Here is a 17,414-nt window from a genome sequence, read left to right as displayed (position 1 = left end):
CATGATAAAAGTAGTGTAATTGTCTAAAACACCATCTTTTTTAATATTTTTATATAAATTGACATCGGTTTCATAGACCACAAAGGTTTCTTTTTTATTTTTTTATTTCAAAATACTTTATTGATTTTTAAGAGGGAAGACAGAAAACACTGTAACAGGGTTAACATAAGACATCTAAGGCAAAATTATCACATATACAATCATAAAGTGAGGTTATTACGCCCACGTGGGTATGAAGAAACTAGCCTAAGTGATCAATAATAAAAGAACAAAAGACAGGCAGAAAGGAAGGGAAAGAAAGAGAAGAGAAGGAATGGGAGAGCAAAGGCTAGTCGAGCAATAACATTTATTTCCAAAATTCTATGCATATGTTGGCACAAGAGCAGTCCGATATTGATAGGCCTAACATATAACAGCCTAGTACAGGTAACAATAATGAAATACAAATATTCAAGTGATACGTCAGTAAAGGCACAGGATATGATTCAAGGGCATACAGTAGTGTTTATGGAGGCTCGTAAGAGTCTAGATAAGTGTCCAAAGAGTTCCACATCAACATGGATGAAGGTTTCCACAGGGAGTTTTGTAATGCGTTGTTATCTGCCCCTCTGAGGTGGGGGATCCTGTTTATCCTGCCTTTATAAGATGTCTTACTCGTGTCCTTCCAGTTGGCAAAAATCATTTTCACCGCAGATGTAAGTAAAAGGTCAAGTAGAGCTTTATCAGAGTGAGTTCTTAAATTCGCTCTCAAGAAGGCCAGAAAGGTTTTATAATTGAGATAAACCTTTATATGCTTTGTATCTCTGTGATGCTGTTTGAAACTGAACTCTATACATAATTACTTTATGGTCCGTAAAACCAGAAAGTTTTGGAATTTCTTTTTAATTAAACAGGAAATAATCATGCATGTCTGATTCTTTTTCCCACAATGTGTTTTTCTCGTTTCAGAATGGTGGACCTCTCAGTTCTTTAGATCGTTCTTCTTGGCAAAGATGTCCCAACTGTTCTGTTTTGGACGCTAGCTTCCCAGCTATTCCTAGCAATCTTTTACAGCCTGAAGTGCCATCTTCTGTCACACTGACAGTTTTACCACCTTCTTGGCCTCCGCCACTGCTGCCACCACCACCACCACCTCCGCCGCCGCCACCACCACCACCACCACCACCTCCTCCTCCTCCGCTGCCACCTCCCACCTTCTTCGTGTCAAAGCCAGTAGTGATTATGAAGAAAGTAGGAAACTCCAAAGTACTAAAGGTAGGCTGTTGTATGTTGCATTGAAAGGTGCTTTTACATTTTATTTGTACCGCATGTTCGGTTTCTTAGGTTTCTGCCTTTATTTTTAGTGTGCAATACAATTTCTTTTTTCTTCTTTTAATGTGAAAGCCATTTTGTTTTCCAAATTATCTGCTATGTACGAGCTCTTGCTTCTTGTGATGCCATTGTGTCTGGTTTCTTGAGTTAACCAGTCTAAATAATTTCGGCAATAAGAAAACCATCAAGAATTTGTCCTTGTTTCCCGCCAGAGAAGCCAGATCTCTCTTTCTGTTTGTCCTTGTTGATCACAAAATATTTTACACATTGATCTTGCCAATAAATGATGCTTGACAGAAACTAAAAGGAAACAAACTAAATTAAACTAAACAACTAGAAAGTAAATGTTTGGACCTATGAAACAATATTCCAGAAATAAAATGATACTACTTTATCTTTGTTTCTACTCACGTCACCTTTTGCCCTTCTCATTCTGTAGCTCTAGATATCCATCCTTTCTCATGTAAGCGACATTTTGCTTACCGCCTACATACATGTTATTCAACATCCTAATGCATGTTAGCTGCATCTCTATCTAGCATTGTTATTTCTAACACTAAAGTAATTAGAGAAGACCTGAAAAATGGGGCTCAAATTGCGCAACCCCTAATTAATGTTATCACAGGTTGTGTGTGACTTTTAGTGGGTGCGCAATATGAACTTGATTCAGAGTTTGACATCTCAGAATGGAATATAACGTACTATTAGTGAATGGGATTCCCTATTCCGATGTGCCCAAGCAGCACATGTCCGCTATTTTCTGTAGACGTTTGTGGTGAATTTTACCTGCACAGTTTGTGGAATAAAACATCTACATTGGGTGCATGTTGTGTCTGATTTGTGATCTAACTTGTAATATGATGCAGAGTTTTTCCCCAAAATTGAATTTGAGGTGTAATGAACACCTACATTTTGGATGGATGCTTCTACCTGTAGATTCCTCACCTGTAGAATAATTAAAGGTGTCAGACTGGATCTGGAAACTACAAAGCTCTCACTTCGCAAGTAGGGGGCGGTGGCTTTGTACAATGCCAAAAAGTAGCTCCATATGACGTCAGTGAAGCTGTATAGCAACCATCTTAGCACACAACATCAGTTTCCTTTTTTTCCATGCATTTGATGCAGAACCTCACATAAATATTTTTTCATAGTGCAGTGCTATGCCTCTTTCAAAGCTTCAAGCCCTGTAAGGATCGTGAAGGACGAATGTCCATTATGACTTACACGCTATCTGCTCTTGGTGCCTTGGCTCGTACTACGATTCTTCAGAGTATGCACCCAAAGGCCATCGGGGATCTCAAGCCCATCTATTCATTGCCTTGGCCCATAACTGCAGATGACGTAGTTGTAAATCAAGACCTAAGTCCAGATCCCCTTCTTCCCATTCATCTGGAACAAAACACAAGAGGCATAGGAAACACAAGAAGCACGGAAGAGGTAAAACCCCTAGACTGCCCCGTCTTCCTACAGGATCTTCATCTTTGGAGCCAGAGTTAGTCTTGGTGGAGCCTTCTGACCCTAATCCTGCCAGCTCCAAGCCTGTTGCATAGCAAGACCCAAATTTCAATCTGGAACGACCGGTAGCTTTGGATCTGTCCACATCAGCTCCGTCATTACCAGACTTACGTCGCCATATCCTAGTTTCCCAAAGCTTCTGACACCAGTTGAGACCCAGCAGCGTTCCTTAATGCAATGTTTGGCACCTTCACCTTGGCCGCAAACCATTCTGGTGTGCCTTTCAGAGCTGGAACACCATTCAGCCTACCCATGTTTATGCCGATGGTATGGCTCTAGGCCTGCGGCCCCAATGCCTGCTCCTGCCTTCACCGCCGTACAGGTATATGATTCTTCCATCGGCGCCATGGTTGGCACTTTCACTGAAGCCACAGACCTCACCCGAAGCTGCCATCAAAGCCACTGGCCCTCCTCCACCCTCGTAGCCCCTCGGCTCAGAAGAGGCCCTAGTGGGAGGCTCAGAGGATGATTGAAGAAGAGGAGTTTCATGAGAGGATCCATGACCTCTTCAGGTCTGATTCAGTGACTCAAAACCTCTTAATCTTTATCCCTCTGGGGATGATGAGGAAGAACATCTCTATGAGATTTCAAGTGTATCCTCAACTAGTGTTTTTGTCAATTTGCCAGAGATGGAGATTGAGTTTTTCTGCTAAAGTCCTCCCTCCGCAAGGTCATGCCTTTTTAGTCAGTGGACAGAAAAACAGCTGCATTACTGGATCTACAACTACCTTTAGTAGCTGTAAATACGAATGTCCTTACAGAGGTCCTACTACTCAACTCCCACATAAGAACCATTACTGCCTTTTCTACTGAAGCCTTGGTGAACCCTGTCATGGAGGCTGGGAGAAACCTTGCTCAGCACTGGCAGTTAATAGGCTAGTAGCTAGACCCTATCTTTCTGTTCCTAGGGACCCAGCTTCTCTCTCCGCATACCTTTGTCCAGAGACTTTAGTGATACAAGCATCCTGTTTCTCAGACAGATGTAAGGCAAGTTCCCAACTGTTCCCTTGGATAGGGAATCCACACAGCTAGAACCATAGGTGAAGAAGGTTTTCCCAGTTGGAAGCATGGCTCTCAAATCGTTGAACGTCAATTACCCACCCATGCTCTGTGAGATAAACCTCCGCTGATCACTCTGCACGGTCCCGAAGGTATGCAGGCACGTTTCCAGGATTGTGTTACATGAAGGACAGAACATTTTAAAGCACATCAAGGTTACCGCGATCTCCATCAAAACGCCAGGTCTGGCTCAGAACTTCAGGCTTTTTGAATGATATGCAAGACAACCTTGTGGACCTACCATTTGATGGCACCAGTCTATTCTGAGATAAAGCAGATTCAACTATGGAAAGGTTTAAGGCCAGCAAGGCAGCAGCCCGATCCATTGGTTTCCAAAAGCCTCAACCCCAAAGGTATCACCAGCAATTTCAATGCTTTCAGAGATTCTCCAGGAGATTTTCCTTTTGTCAGCAACAACCCTACCTGTAATTGCTTCCCCATTACCGCTTCATGCCAGGGTCTAACATGTACGCCATAGCTCCCTTCTACAATGAACTTGCTTAGATGCGTGCACTGTAGCCCCTCTCCTATACAGTCCCCACAAAGCAATACATGGAAAACAGCTGTTTTTCATCAAGAATAAAATCATCAAATACATTCAACACAAACACCTCCGCTCCAGATTGGCACCTTGCCTCAAAATCGCACCATACAAGAAAAAAAACATAGGTGGCACATCCTTCTCTGTTCAAGCAGCTAAACTTTAGAATTCATTACCCCCAAACATGAGATCACCAACTATCTGATCTTCAGAAGACTACTCAGAAGTTTGCTCTTCCCTACATAAGCAACATACTCAAACACAAATCCCTGTGTATATAAGAATTTAATTTGATTATATGTGTGTATCTTGATATGTGTATTTCTTTCTATAAATATGTATAGTAATTATGTATATAAATATATAAATATTCTTTAGATCTGTTTAACAAATGTTCATATTACTTATGGTTATATTATCCAATGCTTAACATGTATATATGTCTCTGCATAGTTTTCATATAAATTATTTGATAAGATACTTTTGGTTCTCCGTTTATCTATCACAATATGTACATTCTATCATAACTATTTATCTACAATTGCTTCAATATTGAATTATTGAAAAGAAAAATTCACACTCAATTAGCTTAAAGTACATCAACACTTGAAAGTCTGAGTTCATTAAATACATCTTACAGCTCCATATATTACCTTTCTCATACATGTATACCTTCCATGTACTTATGTATCATATATTCATTACTTTACTATTAAAAAAAGTTTGCTTCTCTCCAATGCACTACTCTTTCACCCAATACCTCTCAGTATATCCTCTACCTCCACTATCTGACTCATCCCAAACCTCATTCTACTACTATCCTCTCCAAAACAACCCATTCTACTCCTATGATCTCCAAATGCACCCTTTCTAAACGCTTCTATCCTCTATCCCTCCTTGTATCACCTCAAACCTCATTTTACTACTAAGATGTTTCAAACAACCCTTTCCAAATTCTTTCCTTTTGTATTCCTCCTTAGACTCATCGGAGACCTCATTTAACTACTACGACTTCCCTAATCCATTTCTAGAGACTCTTCCCTCCTCCAGCTCTTTTTTACTCATCCCAAACCTCCTCCTAATATGCTCTCCCAATAAACACTTTATAGACTCCTTCCTCTTCTATCCCTCCATTATCTTTTTCAATCCAACTAACGACTCACATGTCCACCACTCAAATTAAGTCATATTTCCCTACACTTATTCACCACTAATCCCTTTTGGGTTCAGGAGTAGCGTGATACTCGCCGAAAAACGCTTTGATCAGGGGTAGTACACACTATATAAATACAATTACAATATTATTCCTGGACCAATAATAGATTTCCAGTTACAGTCTGGTATTGTTTCTGGAGATAGTAGGCCATTCCTATGCTTGAAGAAGACTTACCACTGGTCTCCAAGAAGATCTGCCCATGACACTACTGTAGTGTAGTTCCTATATTCCCAATATGCTCGGCGCATTGGAATAATATATCCTATAGATTTGACATAGGACTTATGTCTACTAGGTCTCTATCGAGTATATTAAACTTAGTTGTGAGTGCCAGCTAGCTCAGAGGTCACTAGAAACTTTCTCGAATTCACAAGAAGGGATTAGTTTCTGACAACCGCATAGACATGACAACTTTGTTTCCCATGAATAAGAAATATATCTCTAGAGTCGTGGAAACAATAGATAGATATTTTACTCAGTCAATTGTGCATGCTTCGTTTCATCAGAGGTGCAGAGAAATAGAGAGACGGGCGTTTTCAATAAAAGGATTTATTGAACAGTCTTCTTTCTCATGCAAGTAAAGTGAACTGCTACAATCATAATACAGGCTGTAAAGTATAATGCGTACAGCGAGAAGAGTATTATGAAATAATACTGTAAAAGCATAGTATGGTTTCTAAACCATAGATAAATACATACATAAATAACAAAGGCTTAAAGTACTCAACTGGTGCTTCTAAAATATGCCTACCCCAATGTACCTAACCTAAGTCTAGTATGAGGGAAGAAGTAAGTGTGCTGTAGCATAGATTTAGCTTCTTTGCCAAGAATCAATCCAAGATTTCGCTCTAGGGTCTAGAATGAAGGAGGTCTGGTATCTCTTGTCTTGGGACTCAATTTCCCAACACCCTGCGAGGGGAGCTTGGAAACACTGGAGCTGGATTCTCAGCGAGAGAAAGGACAGCTCCTCAATCAGTGTGTCAGCTGGAGGGTCGGCTTCCATCGGCACTTGCTGTAGCGAGCTGTGTCGGGCAAGTAGATAGTCGAGCTGCTCCGAACCACTGTGTATTTGCTAGAGCAAGTAGAGGCATATTTATACCTTGAAGGTGCCTAGTTTGACGTAAAGCCTGGCATAATAATGTCTTCAAAGAACCCCAAGGGAATGGTAGTTCTTTGAAAACTCCATGAGTTCTTGGACAAATCAATATTCAAGCAAGGGGATGTCCCTGACTGCTTAAGCTGATTTTTCCAAGAAATCGCTGTGGCTTTTTGGAATGGGTGCAAGTAGCCATGGCTGTATTTGGACTGCATGGGCTATGTCTAAATAAGGGTATGATTTCTATGCCTATATTAGGGCAATGTGAATTGTACCTATATAAAGGCATGAATCGGGAAATTTTGCTCGGATCTTAAAACGCCATGCAACACTACCAGGCCACAAATTCAACTGCCCTACAGCCCTTTGGTCCGCCAATTTAAGGGTAGATACAGAGTCAGCTCTTCCTCCTCTGCCCTTTAAGGAAACTAGTGTTAGTTCTCTTCTGAAGACACACCCGGAATCTGTGGGGGAGGGGGGGGGGTGGGCAGGGGCACTTCTTTCTTCTGGTCTGAAAATCCATTATTTCAGACCAGTGTGTCCTACAAATAGTAGAAAGAGGCTCAACCTTTCCCTTCTTTCAGGCTCCACCCACCTTTACTACCACCACCTGACTAATCAACAGCAAACGGTGGCAGCACTCATTTGGAAAAAAGCTGTGGAGTTCGTGCTGGAGCAGGAAAAGTGTCAAGGATGTTACTGACGTTATTTCCTTGTACCCAAGAAGGACGGAAGTCTGCGTCCAATCCTGGACCTCAGGTAGCTGAATTTCTTCATCAAAAGGGAAATGGTCAAGGTGCTGACCTTAACTCAAGAGTTACTGCCTTCGGAAGCAAGAGGCTTGATGGTGTAACTAGACTGACAAGTTGCAGTTTTCCACATCCCAATCCTGCAGTCTCACTGGACTTATTTTCGCTTTGTGGTGGGTTCTACCCACTACCAATTTGCACTACTTTCCTATGGCTTACATCACCACCTCGAGTCTTCATCACATGATTGCAATGGTTACAGCCCATCTTAGACGGTCGGGCATCCCTATTTTCCTCTACTTGGATTATCAAAGCTGGGTCACCATGGATTGTGTTGAGTTACCTGTAGTGAACAGTGTCCCTACTATTTGACCTGGGCTTTTTAATCAACAAGCCCAATTCTCACCTAAGGTCCTCCCGATGACTCAAGTTCATAGATTCTGTACTGGACTCCACTTCTTCTCTGTGCCTTCCCTCCCACCTCAGAGATTACCAACATAAAGGAGATGGTACCATTGTTTTATCAAGGCACGAGTCCTAGTCTTGATGGTCCTATTATTCCTTGGTCTTCTGGCTTCCTACGTTCTCCTAGTCGCATGCGTACATTGGCACATGTGGGCCTTGCAGTGGTGCCTCCACAGGCAGAGCCTACAGCATGGGAAAAACATGGTGGACTCCATTGTGATCTCTCCCAGTGCTATTGCGGACGTAGTTTGGTGGGGAAACAAGATGAACTGAAGCTGTGGGATGGCCTTCAAACCTCCTCTGGCCATGACTACAGTAGTGACAGATGGGGACCTTACCTGGAGGATCTGGAGTTCAGGAGTTTTTGGTCTCCGTAAGAACAGGTTCTTCACATAAACCTGTTGCAACTGTGGTTGATTTAACTGGTGCTCAAGGCCTTCCTCTCCTCCCATCCAGGGTCGGTCTGTCCAGATTTTGATAGACAGTTTAGGAAAAAGGGGACCCCTATATACTAATAATGCACTTGCTATACATAGGGAAAACTAATTAATTTGAAAACAGTCTATAGCTAAGTGAAAGGCAAATTCCATATAAACATATTTAGTGAACTACCCTGCCACATTGCCTCCATCATCTGTCATGTCTAGTGCAAATTGTTTGTTAGTTTTGTGATTTTAAGAGTTTAACTATATGAATTGTAAACTACCCTTAATAGAACAAAGAAGTATACAAATGAAACAAGATAAGAAAATGTCATAATAAGATATAATACTTATACGATTTATGAATAATAAAATTGAATAATTGACTTCCTATCTGGGTGGTGAGTCTTCATATTATTGGATGACACTATTCCACACTCCTATGGTGGTCTTTTTATATGGAATTTGCCTTTCACTCAGATTTTGATAGACAACATGGCAGCACTGTGACACATCAACAACCAAGGTGGAGTAGGGTCTCATCTCCTTTGCCTGGAAGCATTGAGACTCTTGTCTTAGGCACACTGTCAAGGTATTTGGCTAACTGCCAATCACCATGCAGGGTCTCTAAATGTCAGGGCTGATGGCCTGAGCCAGCGTTATCTTACTGATCACAAGTGGCATCTCCTACCATGGGTAGCCTAGGACATCTTCGCCAAGTGGGGCATTTCTCAGTTGGATTTATTTACCTTATCGGAGATTGCTCAATGCCAGCAGTTTTGTGCCCTCCAATATTCGTTTAGGGGAGTCCTGGAAGCTGCCTTCCAGTTAAGTTGGTACCTTCAGCTCCCTCTCCCCATACCCTTGATTACTCTGCTTATGAGGAAGATTTGTCAATACCGGACTCAAGTCACTCACATAGCCCTGAATTTGTCAAGGAGGGTAAGGTACGCAGACCTTCAGCATTTTTTCACATCTCCCTCGCTCAAGTTGCCTTTCGACCTGACCTTTTTTCCCCATTCGGAGGGGATAGTGCTGCATCCCAATGTAAGGCCGCAACATGCCAGGACAATGAGTGGGGACATCTGAGTTCCTTCCAGTTGCTACAGGAGGTGGTGGATGTCCTCCTGTCAGCGTTTCACCTCTTCACCTTTCAAATCCGCTTAATCAGCAGATGGGGCAACTTTGTTGCATGGTAAAAGGACAACAATGTAGACCCCTTACAGGCCAAGGTGTCCCAGCTCCTGCAATTTGCACTTTCCCTTACCCAGAGGGGTTGTGCGATTGGCACTGTCAATGGATATTTAAGTGCATTGTTGGCATTCCTCTGTCTGGCAGATTAGTCGTCCCGTTTCAAACTTCCTATTCACAAGCGTTTTTTTAAGGGGCTGATGAATATGTATCCCCCAGTGGGACGTTATTTGGTTTTAACTTTTCTTATAGTGACTGGTTTGAGCCCCTACAGAGTTGTTCTGTACGGATGTTGACTCCTGAAAATAATATTTTTGGTGGCCACTACTCCTCCCAAATGGGTGAGTGAGCCGCAGGTTTGAAGGTCCCGTCTACCCTCTACTTTCTTTTGCCGTGAAAAGTTTGTTTTGCAAACTAGGGCTGCTTTCCTTCCAAAAGTAATGACACCTTTTCATCACGGTCAGTCCATCACTCTTTCAACCTTGTATCCCCTGTCCCATCCCACAAAGGATGAGGAGAGGTAGCCTAGGTCTGATCCTAGGCGGGCTGTCAATTAGTACCTCAACCACATTAAGGTCATAAGACTGGATGACCAGCTTTTCATTGGATATTGCGGAGCAAAGAAAGACAAGATGGTGCAAACAGGACCCTCTGGAGGTGAATCTGCTTCTGCATGAAGACATGCTAAGCCCTGGCCAAGAAGGGATTAGCTCATTCCACCAGTGCTAAATTCACCACTTCTGCTCTTGTAAAAGGAGTCCCAATTGCAGAGATTTGCAAGGCAGCTACATGTGCTTCTCTGCATACCTTTGCCAAGCATTACTGCCCGGATTTCGAGATGCTCAGAGATGGTCACTTCTCTATATATGTCTTGCAGTATTTCCTTGCATAACCATCCAGGTACTATTCTGCACTCTATTCTGCCAATTAGTGAACTTCAGTTAGCAGTATTTATCCCCCCAAAAAGTTTAAATTTTCAGTTGGATCTATCCATCGAGTCCTCGCCGACAGGCACACCGCCCTGTTTGATTTTTAGGCAAACCCACTACTCCAGTTTCTAATCAAAGGTGTGGCCTGTGTTTCTTGATCTCTTGTTGTTAAAAAAATTTGCTATTTGTAAACTTTTGTCTGCTGGGGAACCCTCAGTCATACTTTCAAGTAGTACTAAAATCACACCAAGTTGTGACCAGTGTCATTTGTTTCATTTGAATCAAAATGTGCCATTGTAACTAAATGTTCCTGAATGTCTTTGTCTTAAAGATAACTCTTAAACTTCCCAATATAGAGGTATTGTAACCTTGCCCAATTTTTTTTTAAATTATTTTTATTTGCATTTTTAAACCATAGAAACGTAACAAGCATGTCACATAAGATTGTCCACCATACCCTGCCCTCCCCCCACCCACCACCCACCATCTTCAGAGTTGCACAAAACAGATCACTCCGCCTGTGTACAGTAACGTGCCATCTACTTCTGCAATATGTAACAGCAGCCGAATCCTTCCTCGGAGCACCAGGGCTACAAGCAGGACAATTCTCACCCTTTCAAAGCCCCCCATTCAAACCATAATAACATCTCCATTTCCCCCACACTCTATTTAAACTTCTTCGGGCAACCTCTAGCTTTATATGTAACCCTTTCGGCTGCCATGTAGATGTCCATTCCCCTCCTCCATTCGTCTAGTCTCGGGGGGGGGGGGTTGGAGCTCCCCAGGCCCGAGCCACATCCCTCTTAGCCACCACTAAGGCCAGTGTTAGAAAAATTAAGTGGGGTCGGGTCAAATCCACTTCATTTGTTATCCCCAATAGAACCAATTTAGGCTCCATCGGTAGGGCCGTTTCAAGTATTTCACCAAACTCCCCCATTATCTTGGCCCAGTAGTTCTGGATGACCCTACATTCCCAGATAGTATGATAAGTTTCCCTCTGCATTTCCACACCTTAGACAATTAGGGTCGCTGGCTTGTCCCTTCTGATGCAAGCGATATCTATCATAATAAACTCTATGGAGAATTTTAAATTGGATGAGTCGGAGCCGGGATTTTATTGCCACTTCCCTAGGATGCATCAGGGCAGTCTCCCAGTCAAGTGTGTCCATCTCCCCCAGATTTGATTCCCACGTACCTTTCAATTTCACCAGTCCGTCCGGCATATTGTTAAGCAGGGTTTTGTAAGTCAAGGAAACTATTTGAGCAGGGACCTGGTCCTGCAGCAGACGACCCTCTAGTGGAGCGAACACTGGCAAGGGGCCTGAGAGCTACCCCTCCGCCTGCCAGGCGTGACGTACTTGCGCATATTTCAGAAACTGCGTGTGGTGCAATCCGTATTCCGCCCTCAACACCTGAAAGGACTTCAGAGCGCCCTGTTTCTGTACATCACCCAGAACTGAAATACCAATGTCATCAAACCTTTTAAACCCTTTCAACTTATGTAGCTCTCGTAGCCACGTACAATGCCATATCGGGGATTGTCTCGACGGTTTGAGCTTCCAACCAATCCTTCTTGTCGCCCTTTCCCACAGCTCTACAGTCACCCCGTGATGCAGATAGTAGTGTTTCTTTTCCCCTACCTCCATATATGTAGTGTAGACATGTGCTATGCTCTAATTTTCCCCTCTCCAATCTATATGCCAGTCATTTATCTGTGCCAGATGTTCCGCCCAATAATATGCCTCAATGTTAGGTAGGGAAATCCCCCTATCATATTGGTTCCTCTGTAGGGTCTCTAGGGCTATCCTAGGTTGTTTCCCCAACCAAAGGAACGCCCGAAGCCCCTCATTTATCTCTTTAAAAACCTGTCGGGAAACGGGGAAATACTCCTTCTGCAATGCATATAAAAACCGCGGCAGGGTAATCATCTTATACATTGCCGCCCGGTATAGCATTGTGAGGGGGAGGGTCTTCCATCTGAGCGCGTCCTCCGCAAAGTTTGCAAGGACTCGTTGGATATTTTTCTTATACGAAATAGGGCGGTCCTTCGTCATATAGATCCCTAAGTATGTAAACCCCTCAGTCGTTACCTGTAGCGCCGCGGGTAGGGCAGGCCCCATGCCCTCTCCCCTGGGGCTGCACAGGACTGACTTGTGCCAGTTTATAGTATAGCCTGAGTGTGAACCATACCGGCCCAACAAAGTGAGCAAGCGCGGTACCGAGACCTCCGGATTAGTGATGTATAAAAGGATATCATCCGCGTATAGCGAGATTTTCTATTCGTATTCATCACTTCGGTCAAATCTAAATCCCGTTATCCCTCTGTCTTGCCGTATTTCACACGCCACCACTTCTATGGTGAGGGCGAACAATAGCGGTGACAGAGGGCACCCCTGACGGGTCCCTCTCCTTATAGGGAAGTCCCTTGATAACACTCCATTAACCTTGACCCTCGCTCATGGGTCAGTATAGAGAAGGTTAACCCACTTCTGAAACTTCGGGCTGAATCCAAACTTTAGCAACACTCCCTCTAAAAAGGGCCAGTGTACCGCATCAAATGCCTTTTCAGCGTCAAGGGACAGAAATACATGGGGCTGCCCACGATCACACACTTCCATCATCCAGTTATGGGTCCTCCTCAAGTTGTGCCTAGTTGCCCTGTCCGGCAGGAAGCCCGTCTGGTCCAGGTGTATCAGATCTGTTATCACCTTTCTCAATCTCAACGCCAGAATCGTCGACAGGAGTTTTACCTCCACATTCAACAGTGATATGGGGCGATAAGACACACACTTCCCTGGCGGCTTGCCCTGCTTATAGATGAGTATTATTGTGGCCATACGGAGATCCGGGGGTAACGTTCCCTCCTGCATCGCTCCCTTGAACAAAGCCTATGTGAGTAGTAAGTAAGACCGCCGTTTTTTGAAAAATTTCCGCGGGGAACCCATTTGGACCAGGAGACTTCCCCGGGCGGAGTTTAGCTATTGTCTCCCTCACCTCGGCTACTGTAATCTCTTCCTCCAGGCTTTCCTGAGCCTCCACAGCTAAACTGGGGGTTTCGACCATATCCAAGTACTGGCCTATCTCGTCCGTCGAGCCTAGATCCCTAGCCTTATAGAACTTATTTTAATAGGCTGCGAATGTCTGCGCTATCTGTTCATCCGTTCTTCTGGTTTGGCCCTTAGCATCCAACACCTGGTCGACCCACCTCGCCTCTTTCTCCCTATGACTCAGCCATGCCAACAGTTTCCCAGATTTGTCCCCCACATCGTACAGTCTGTGCAAGGTCGCCTGCGTCTTGGCCTCATCATGTGTCATGGCCTTGTATTGCTGCTGAGCATCCAGCACTTGTCGTAGTGAGTGTGCCGCCCCATCCGTTACATTTCGCTGTTCGAGCTCCAAAATACGAGCCTCAAGGTCACGTAGGTCACCCTGCACTTTCCTCTTTTCTTCCACTAGCCTATTCTGCACTTTATCTCGCATGACTGCCTTTAGAGCTTCCCATAACGTCACCCCAGACTGCACTCAGCCCAGATTGTCCGCCAGGTACACCTTCACATCTGCCCTAAATCCCCGCAACAAGTCCTTATACTGGAGATCCCATGCCGCCAGTCGCCAGCTCCTACCCTTCGTCCCAAGTCTCGTCCCCACTGTCAGCAACACCGGCGAGTGTTCCGAGATGCCTCGTGCCAGGTATTCTGCCCGGCTAGTAACATCAAGTGCACGACGGGGCAAGAAGACATAGTACAGCCTAGAATATACCTTATGGGCCCCAGAAAAATAAGAGTAAGTCCTAGCATCCGAATGGAGCCATCTTCAGGCATCCGTCAGCCCCACTGTGTCAATAAACCTCGCCAGAGGGTACTGTACCAAGGAGTCCGCCCGGTCCCCAGACCTGTCCAGAGGGGGGTGTACAACATCATTAAAATCCCCTCCCACCATGTGTAAAGTGTCTGGCGTGTTCAGAATGATGTCAGCTACCCCTGCGAGGGTTCTAGCCTGTAGCTTAGGAGGTGCGTACAATGACAGAATCGTAATCTTCTGGCATCTCCATGTCCGTTACCCCAACGAATGTACCTTGCGGATCCGTCCATGTTTTTGCGACTGTTAAAGGGGGGGGACTTCCTAACCAGAATGGCTACCCCTCTTGAGCACGATGTGTACCCCACATGGGCCAGTACCTTATACGCCCCTCTGGCCAAAAATCCACACCACGTACCATTTAAATGTGTTTCCTGGAGTAGGGCTATGTATGGGGCCGTACTCTTAACAAAGGCCATAACCAATCCCCGTTTTATCTTAGTGCCCAAGCCGTTCACATGCCACATAAGGATTTTGACAGTTCCAGTGTCCTGCGCCTTTAGCCCGAAGCCACCCGCCACTTCAGGGGACATCGAACTTGGTCAGGACATGCAACGGCAGGCCCCGGGTGTAGGGTGTACAGGTGTACTGAACATTTCCGTCTGCGACATGCTTAAAAAAAGATAACAATAACCATGAACCCCCCCATCCTACAACCCAATGGTCCCCCCTCCCCTCCCCAACACCCCTACAGATTCACCCCATGAACTCCCCCCTCCCCACCCCTCTCTCCCTTCCAGACCCATCGCCATCCTAAAGACAGACATATAGCTGTCCAGGTGAAGGAGGTCTGTCGCCCACCCCACCTCAACCCCAACTATTAACGAGCCCGCTCTACACCTCTAAAAGAGAATCGTTAGAAGGCATAATCATAAGCATGTAAATAAAGAAAAAACGAGAAAGAAAATCAGTCCAATACAGTCAAGACAAACAAATATAAGGGGGGTGTTCAACTTGCGTGCTCCTGGCCACATAGTCCACACTTGGCTGACCGGTACTGTCCCATCATCACGAATTGGAGTCCTGAGGGTCCCCTTGTGAGGCCTCGGTTTCCTGCGTATTTCCCTGCTCCATGTCCTTTATGGCTGCCACCAAGGGGTGCAACGAGCGCCCCTCCAATTCTTCTCCCTCGGATGAGGTACCACCATGCTCGCCCTCCCCCTCCGACCGTGTCTTTTCTGCCAGGCAGCTAAACCAGGAACCCGTCGGGTGAATCGAGTCAAGGGAGACCGCACTCCGCCGCATCCTCCGCAATGATCCGGATGTGGGGTATGGGGTAGCCGCCACGTCGCGGCTGCCACGCCTCTGCCTCAGTCTCTGCTGCTTCGGTGATCCTCGTGGACCCCCCCAGAGCGGTCCGTCTCTGGTGGCTTCCACTCCCCCGTCTGCTGCCGTGCCAGAGGAGGACGCTCCGCCAGCCATTGCCACGCCTCCTCTGGAGACTGAAAAAAATAGGTTTTCTCCTTGTACATCACCATCAGCTTTGCAGGGAATAACAACATGTATTGTATTCGGAGGTCTCTCAGCTTAGTCTTACCCGAGTCAAAGGAGCGCCGCTGCTTCTGTACCTCCTGGCTGTAATCCGGAAAAATCATTATGTGGGCCTTTTCGTACCGGATGTCCCCAAGCTTCCTAGCCTCCCGGAGGATCATGTCCCTATCCAAAAAATTCAAGAAACGGGCAATGACTGGCTGCGGCCGTGCCCCGGCCGGAGGTCTCGCCAGCAACGCTCTATGTGCCCTCTCAATGACGAAACAAGTGGAGGATTTGTCTTTTGGGAATGTGCGGAGAGGCCAGGAGTGAAGGAACTCCTGCCATGTTTGTCCCTCAAGTCCTTCCCAAAAGCCCACGAAGCGGAGGTTGTTGCATCTCGACCTGTTTTCCGCGTCGTCCACTTTCCACAGAAGTTGTTTGTGAGGCCTGTAGGTCCACCAGGCCCTTCTTCAAGTCCAGTATGTTATCTTCCGCTTCCCCTATCCTGGGCTCCGAGGCCGTCACTCTTTCGGCTAAATGTCGGAGATCCTGCCGCAGGAGCATCACCGCCGTGCCCACCTCCAATTTTGTTTTCCAGGGCCTCACGAGACGCCTGTATGGCACTCATCAGGAGGGCTGTGTCCGATCGCGCTCCAGTCGAATCACCATCCGCCAGAGGAGGGGCCACAACATACCGGTCCAGGGTGCCGTGTTTGGGTGGCTTGCGGTCCAGGTTCTTCTTGCCCATCTTGTTCTGCGTGTCTGTCTAACCCCCACGGGGACCCCTCTGATCAGGGCCGGATTCTTTTCACTCACCTCGCACCACTTGCCACAGACCGCTGCTTGTAGGGCCCCCCCGGCATGGGCCCCCAGTCGTCGACGCTCAGAACCAGTTCCAGCCCAGGCACCACAGATGGCGCAAAGGTACTCCCCACCTCCGGGCCCGTGCGGGAGGCACCGACCCCCTCACCGCTTCCACGCCCAAGAGGTCTCGCAGTTCGCATAACGGATCTGTGCAGCTCACCCCAGCCCTTCCAATCTCAGTCCACTGGGCCTCCCTCTCCTCCGTCAGCCACGCTACCTTTCCAAGGGGGGGGTCGTCTTAGTCCTCAAAGCTAGTCCCGTCTCCAGACAATCACTCTGGCCCTCCACTGGCAGCTCCAAACGCACACAATGTCCCGGGGCTCTGCAGCCCCCCGGAGCTCCTCACCAGCTGCAGATGAGTTGGACGTCCTTCAGCAGGTCCAAGCACCGACCCACCTCCACCAGGACTTCATCCATGCAGGCCGCTCTCCTCAGGGCTGGCGCTTCTCCTCCATCCGGCCTGCATCACCATGGGCATAGCGTGGGCCTTCTCCTTGTAAATCTCCTCCCAGTAGTACCGGCAGCTGTTCGGGGGGCCTTAATTCTGATGTGTCCCCCAGGGACAGGGACAGGTGAGCTGGTAGGGGGCCCCGGTGCAAAGTCGGCCTCCCTCCGGGCCTGGCCACCATGCCTCCCGGACCTCCCCCTCTCACCACATGGCGTCCCGTGATGGCTGTACTGCAGTGTCCGGGGCCCCCTCAGCCGTTCCGCTCCTTTCGCTGAAC

The 17,414-nt window shown here is 46.3% G+C and overlaps 1 protein-coding gene across 3 annotated transcripts in view; it reads left to right on the top strand.

The window, feature by feature from the left end:
• PRR11 (proline rich 11) overlaps positions 1-17,414 on the top strand; it is a 309,219-nt gene that overhangs the window by 167,038 nt on the left and 124,767 nt on the right. For all 3 annotated transcript variants that reach the window (XM_078679847.1, XM_078679846.1, XM_078679848.1), the window contains exon 5: positions 949-1,254. In XM_078679847.1, the coding sequence (XP_078535973.1) occupies positions 949-1,254 (306 nt within the window). The remainder of the gene's footprint in view (positions 1-948; positions 1,255-17,414) is intronic.

The sequence above is a fragment of the Lissotriton helveticus genome, chromosome 3_1 (assembly GCF_964261635.1).
Source record: "Lissotriton helveticus chromosome 3_1, aLisHel1.1, whole genome shotgun sequence".
NCBI lineage: Eukaryota > Metazoa > Chordata > Amphibia > Caudata > Salamandridae > Lissotriton > Lissotriton helveticus.
The sequence above is the reverse complement of the archived record's forward strand: the minus strand, read 5'-3'. Positions and strand labels throughout refer to the sequence as shown.